General features: G+C 34.3%; 1 protein-coding gene across 4 annotated transcripts; it reads right to left on the reverse strand.

Moving 5' to 3' along the window:
- Positions 1-651: 651 nt before the first annotated feature.
- On the reverse strand, positions 652-7,018 carry LOC108209883 (CMP-sialic acid transporter 1). Of its 4 annotated transcripts, none has more exons than XM_017381076.2 (9): positions 6,861-7,018; positions 6,206-6,289; positions 5,901-6,115; positions 5,718-5,796; positions 4,420-4,589; positions 3,433-3,619; positions 2,765-2,842; positions 2,292-2,469; positions 652-1,171 (listed from the first exon to the last, which is right to left on the reverse strand). In XM_017381076.2, exons 1-8 carry the CDS (start codon positions 6,909-6,911, stop codon positions 2,326-2,328), a joined length of 1,008 nt encoding a protein of 335 aa, XP_017236565.1. In that variant the 5' UTR covers positions 6,912-7,018; the 3' UTR covers positions 652-1,171; positions 2,292-2,325. The 4 variants fall into 4 exon arrangements, with proteins under 4 accessions (XP_017236565.1, XP_017236566.1, XP_017236563.1 ...); XM_017381074.2 differs by lacking the exon at positions 652-1,171 and adding an exon at positions 1,328-1,459; XM_017381077.2 differs by lacking the exon at positions 2,292-2,469 and having other exon boundaries at positions 997-1,171.
- Between the last annotated feature and the right edge of the window lie 263 nt (positions 7,019-7,281).

Genomic DNA, 7,281 nt, shown 5'->3' on the forward strand with positions numbered 1-7,281 from the left:
TCACTTGGCTATAAATAGATGCCAAAGATGAATGGAAAACTTGCACCGAGCTTCCTTTTCTATGCTTAGCTTCTTACTCTCCTTCTGTTAAATTTAGTAGTTCTGTGGTGGTTCTTTTATAGCTAGTATATTACAACATTAAAAAATTTATTTTGATTACATTTTATAATAGATATGTGAAATCCTTTATGATTTTTCTTATTAATATTCAGGATGTTATATAACTTGAATTCATAATGTTTCTTTAACCATATAGTACATCATATAATTACGAAAAATATATTAAATAATTCATATCTTAGAAGTACTCTGTGTTGATGTTGGTGGATCCCAAGAATAGTTGATGTACTTTTAAATACTACTGTATAATTTAATTGATACGATCATAACTACAGTTAAATATAAGATGCTGGACCTGAATTTCCAACTAAGCGAGTATGTTAAATGAATGTGTGTATTTTCTTAAAGAATGGTGTTTCTCGATCATTTTCAAGATAACTTCACATGATTTAGTATTAACAAAAAAAGTCCTTAAATTTATAACTTAATAGATATATCTCTAGACTCTAAACACAGCCCTATATATCTAATCTCAATTTCTGTTCGATCCTTTTTCCACAGAGCTAAAATACAGCATATTTTGATCGATCCTTTTCTATAGAGCTAAAAGATTATATTTATTCAGATTAATACAAAGCTACAAAGCTTAGAGGAAATAGGTTACAAACTTGAAAACTGGCAACAACCAACATTAGTTTCACACATGATACATGGCATGCTAAATTGCTAATATATGCATGGACATACACCATCTAGCCACTGCCACTTGCAGAATAAACCAAATTCTTGTTTACAAGAGATGCTAGGAGAAGTGATTAACAAGACCAAAGAAAAGCTCCTATGGCAAACTTCCTCTTCTGATTAACATCACCAGAGACTGGCAAACCATACTGAGCCAGCAGACAATTAACTTTCCACTCAGGCATACTCTCGTACTCAGGTCGGCTGTACCTTGGGTAGTGAACTGGCATCTGAAAGTGTCTGCAACAGTTCTTTGCTTGCTCATCATTCGCCATAAAATTGCCACGGCCAACGCTAACTGAAGAAAGAGCCATGGAATTCATTCCATCTCTACTCATGTCTAGTTCCCTTTTCTTGTTCTAACTGTTCCCTGATTTCAGTGTTTTAGTAATGACCAACATGATCTCTTTGTTAACTATATATAGACATACGAGTAGAGATAGAGTGGGTGTGTATGTACTAAAAGTGGCATTGTCGGGGCAGGTGAGGAATTAAAGTCTGAGAAAACAATGGCATAACAAAGACGAAATTTGGTACTCTCAAACTAAAGGCTTAAAAGAACCACAAACAGAACAGATGATATATGCAAAGCTGGTAATCCTCGAGGACTTCACACGTCTGCTAGCTTTCTCAAACACTTGGTAGTTATTAATAGCATCTATATTAAAATTATGATAAAACATACATAAATTAATATAACCGTACAAGTGTTTAGCCAAAAAAACATATAACTCTGTATACTATGCAATATCCTATCGATTTCACATTCACTATTACAGTTTAAACCACAGTGAAAAGAGCCGAAAGAAGGCATATTTGAGGAGAACTCTTCTAAAACACCTATATAACTTGTGTGTCTACCTGCGTCCAAATTTTCAGAATCATACAGATAACTTATCTTATCCTAATAGCAAACGTTGACATCAATGAGCAAGGTTATCCAAAATTTAATAAGATTTAAGTTTAATTCAATTATTCAACCGTAATCAAGCAGACCAAGTAGCCCAGGTTAGAAGTAAAATTGAACAGAAGGTTTTGAGTTGATAGTAATGATTCAGCAATATTGGATATGTATATTCAATGCAGCAACTAAAGACGTGTCCCCCAGTTATTTTGGTCCACATATAGGTATCTAACATATACACAAGGCCCATCAACAAGTGCATGAGCCATATATTGTAGTAGCTTACCATTATTAACCGAGACTTCGTCTAGCTATTCATTTACACTTGTGATTGCTGGCCACATGTAGTGATATGATATTAATGCTATCATTGTTGTTAGGTGTTGAAAAAACTAACAGTGGCAAGTCAGGACGTATCGTCATGATCTGCAGATTTCTCGCTATTTTTTTTCTCATATCTATTGAATTTTTAGCAGTGATTTTTAGATGCAAACACAAGAGCAATTTGCAGCATTACTATTTGTATTATGTTATCTAAAGCAGCTTTGTGCATTTTTTACCAAGTAATAGTGGGACACAGACATACCAAAAAGTAAGAATTGTTCAATGGAAATTATACATCAGGAATCTGTTTTTCGATCAACAGAAACCTCGACTAAAGTTTCTGGAGCTGTTTTTGCTGGCACGGGCAAATCGACAAGCATGTGTGCAGGTGCAAAGTACATGTGCAGAGACATGATACAGACGATTATACCTAAAAAGAGCTGCATAAGCAACAAAATAACAGACATGCTCATTATCAAGAATCAGTAATCACCAAACACAAAAACCGACATACCTATATACACACATACATGATGATTCCAGGAGGTAGATAAATTGATAAATCTCACATTATTTGAAAATAACAGTATTAGCATAATTAAAATATATTTTTTCAAGCTGAAATAAAACCCCAGAAAAATGAGTGTGTGTGTGAACATATATTCACTTTTGAAGGTCAGAAATTGAAACTGATCACAAAACTAATCCTAAAGAACAGAACAATTCAAAGTGTACCTGTAAAGTGGGTTTAAAACTGAAGAGGATTATCGAGAGAATCATTGTCAGCAGCATGGCCATGGATGTTGAATACACCTGGGGGCGAGGGGTGAAGAAAATGGACAGAAACGAAAAATCAAGTTTATACTAAATTTCGGAGTTTATGTCAATCAAAATATCAAGCACCTCTATATTAGATATGGTACATGAGACTGAAGAAATGGAGAACCTAAAAATCCATAGCCAATATGACTCCAGTAGGAGGAAGACACATACGGCTCAAGCCTCCTCTCAAAAGTTTTTTTGTGCTCCATAAACAGACATGCAAGTGCCAGAAGAGTTGGGAATGACCCTAACCTCTATGCTAACATAAAATGCAAATGACCAGACGTGAATCTTTTGTGAGAACCAGGGCTCTCCAACTCACAAGTGTATTTATCGGCCTTTGTTTGCACTTTGCATAGTTCATATCCATCCTCCATAATTTAGTATTGTTGGAGTGCAGGATGCTTAGGCATTTTGTGAGTTAATGTATTATTAACATTTAGTATTTGAAATGGAGGAAGGTAATCTCATGCACATTGACGTAACCTAGGTCTGTCCTTATAATGCATCATGCCCATGGAAATGCATTATACAAGATATTTAAAAAAGTAAATGAAAATGAATAGAAGCTAAGATGGAACCTTAACAATATTGTCAGCATATTTCATTAACCATGAAACTAACAGACCAGTAGAACCAAGATTCAACACCACCATCCATGTAATGACATTGTATCCATTGAAAAGGCGTTGCCACCATGGTCCTTCCTCAAATCCTCCTCTAAAATCATCTAAGATAAGTCGTGCCATGTTGAAAATTGCCCCAAATCTGTAAAGTAAAAGGATTTAACTGATTCTTCTATGTAATGAGACTTGCCATAATTTGTTATATTCATTGTTTTGTTCCCAACACATAAAAAATCAGTAAGTACATCTTGTGTGTTCGTCTGTGCGTTCAAATGTGGAAATTGTCCTCCCAAACAGAAACATTTTTAAAGTAACCTATTAAAGAAAACTCAATACTTCACTCTCTTACAACTATGCATATTATGTATTTTCATATATTGGTAGGCTAGCACAGACCATAAAAAGTTCCAAATTTTTCGCAACTTATATCTTATGCTTATGTATTTATCCAATATGGAATTGTACATTGTAGCATATCCCAGTTTGTGTCTTTCAGACTTCCACTATATATACAGCCTTTAGAGTTCACAGTAAGAGCCGCAGCAAGATTTGATGTGATAGCATGGTTGTATGCTCTTTATTTGGTCATAAAAACCATGGAACAATCGATGATCATTATTGATTATGTAGTAACTGAATCTGCTGCCTAATTTTTTTCCGTTCAAATAGTGATTATTGCATTAATATTCTACTTACAGTAGTCATACCGTACCTCTGGGCATTTGGAAAAGAAAGTTCCTATTTTCCTACTGTTTTTATAAGCCTATACAAGTACTTTTATCCGGAATATGTCGAATTTGCAATTTTGCATGTTTACACATAAGCTCAATCACACCCATTTGGATGCAACACTTAAAGTTTTGATAGTGATGTCGTGCAGCTACAAAGTAAAAAATTTATAATTAATTATATTAACTGTGTAGCTCAAAGAAAGAAGCTTACGTGTATAACTGAACATTCTGCCAGTATAAGGTATCATTATTTTTTTTCAACAAGAATTCTGTATAAATGCCAGCCAATGCAGAAAGACAAGCGGACAACACTCCTAGCATGTAACCCGGGATAGGGGATGAAAAGAGTGAATCACATGAAGTCTCTCCACATCCTTTGACCTGCAAAAGGTGGTAAACTTAGAGCAATGTGGGAGAAACGATGTCAATGGATCTATAAAGTGTGTCAATTAGAGGCATGACTGAATCTAAGAAGGCAATAAAAAGGACTAGTGAGGTATACCTAAAATTTAAAAGTTTAACTACTATGTAACAACTAACTAATACTACAATCCTTACTAACAGCAGGGACACCTATAGTTGACATTTCGATTAGGATGATGTAATAGTTGTAGTGTAAGTTCACGTACAACTAAATATAGTTTGGATCTCCGAGTATTACAGGATTTACTTATCATCACCTTCTAAAATAAAAAATGAAAGTTACTAGTTATGCGCATATATTGACCTGAGCTCTTAATTACTCGTAATAGTGTCCCATTTGACACAAATGGTCAGTGGCTTCCAATAATGTGCAAGTAAGACTTAGAGCGAGTCCAACAACTTCCATAAATGAGCTCCTCAGCTCAAATATAGGAAATGTGACATAAAATAGTGCTCCAACAGTATCCTGATGATATTCTAAATCACTAGGACATCCTCAAAATCACTAGCCATCCCCTATTTTTAGGTAATCACTAGTCATCCCCTATTTCATTTTGGAACAAAAATTCATTTCTCTCCTTTTCTACACCCTTGGTCCCCAATATTTTATACTTCCTATAGTTTGGTCCCCACTATTTCTCGTTTACTAGTTCAAATATATTATTTTAATAATAACGAGGAATGAATATAGGAATTGTTGTTGTAGTTGAAACTTGAAATACAAAATAGTGTTCCCAGATCATCAAAATCCTTCATTAGTTCATTGTATAAAATTTATAGGGAATGCTAGGACACTGTTGGACTTGCCCTTATACCATGCAACGTTGCTACATGGACTATACATCCTTATCATGCATACTTGCCTATTCTTTTTATAACATATTTCACCATAAACTAATGCTATGTGCATGATATAGTAGCATATCAATTTTTATATCGTACTCTTGAGGAAGAAGATTTAGAATTGATGGCATTCTATTGAAGTAGGACAAGAGAGAAATTAACAATATGAGAACACTAAAGAAGAATTTGAAACAGATAGTCGAGAAACTGAACATTTAGTCATTTATGTGACCCCAATAGCACCTGGCTAGTAGTTGTTCCAATAGCCAACAGGAAAATTGCCATCCACTGCAAATTAGATAGCTTCCTCCTCAGAAACAGCCTGAAACATTAGTAGACAAATCACTCTTGTATAAGGAAAGGAAACAACAAGTCAAATAAAAAAAATGAGATAGCTAAACAAATACAGAGACCGCTATATATTACCTAAATAATACTGCCGTCGTAACAATTTTCAGGTTGCCCATGATCTGGTAAGTGGATGTATCAACATATGTCAAGGTAGCAAACTGAACATTGTTGTGAATAAGGTATATAATAGAAGGTATAGGGTATAATCGAATGCTCTTCCAGTCTGTTGTCATTAATGGGGGAGGCGACCGCAGACACTCTCTGCGTAAAAGAATACTTGACACAAGAAGCTGCAACAGCAACAGTATAAATAAACTTTAGGGTGAAACACTGCAATTTAATCTACCTATACTAACATGACAGCATGAGATGTCAAGTACCTTAAAAATTTCGGCAAGAAAAGGGACAGTTGCATAGTCATATTTATAACTCCCATCGCTTTGTGATAAGGTAGTCAAAATTCCCTGCCATGTTCAAAAAAAAAAAAAAGAGTAAACTAACAACACTCGCATCCAACTTCTATACAGGCCTGATCAAGTACGGTCTCTTATAACTTGGTGATTGATCCGATACAAATCATCGTCTAAATGTTCCTACTCTAAGACTGCATCAGAACTCGGATCAACTCTGCTAAACTTATCAACACGAATATATATAAACACAAAACATTTACTATATCCAATTGCTGACACTCAATACAACCACAAATTAACCTAATGAGATCACAAAATCGTACTCATGGCTCGGGAGGCAAGTTTAGGTATAATTTCTCACAATTAACATTTCGCACATTCATATTTCAACTAATCTAGCTCCAATTTATCGAAGAGACTCCGAAAGGCACCAGCAGTTCAGCACTGATAATGCTATCCTGTTACTCAAATTTCAAATAACCAGCTCCCAAACTTGGATTAAGTTTAAATGTCAAAGCTCCCAATAATTAGTTGCAATTATAGATTATAACCTAAAGTGTATTGATTATATAACACATTGTAAGTATAGAAAAGCAAGCAATAATCTAGGTTAGAAACAGACCTGGGAACTGGTGAGGACGGTGAGAAGCGAAGCGACGACGTACCACTGCATCTTCGATCTCTATTCTCGCAGTTGCAGTGTAAATCTGCAGACTCAGACTATGTTTTCTTTTTTATTAATAGATCTCTTTTCAAAAGGAATATAGCAAGGGGGTGATTACTGGGTTATAAAACCTTTAATAATTGAATCCCAGTAATACTTTAAACCGTTTTAAAACAATTCGTTAATTTATGATTAATTTTTAATCTGTTTCCAATTATTAATTATACTCTGGTTTTATTAAAAAATAATAAAATCTTAAATCAGTTCTATTTTTACAATCATACTGGTCACATACATAATATTATAATTAATTTAATATTTGTGAAATTTTAACAAAATTGAAGTGGTTCATGAACTAATAATTTTGGATAGAAACATG

Source organism: Daucus carota, chromosome 2, assembly GCF_001625215.2.
Source record: "Daucus carota subsp. sativus chromosome 2, DH1 v3.0, whole genome shotgun sequence".
Classification (NCBI taxonomy): Eukaryota; Viridiplantae; Streptophyta; class Magnoliopsida; order Apiales; family Apiaceae; genus Daucus; species Daucus carota.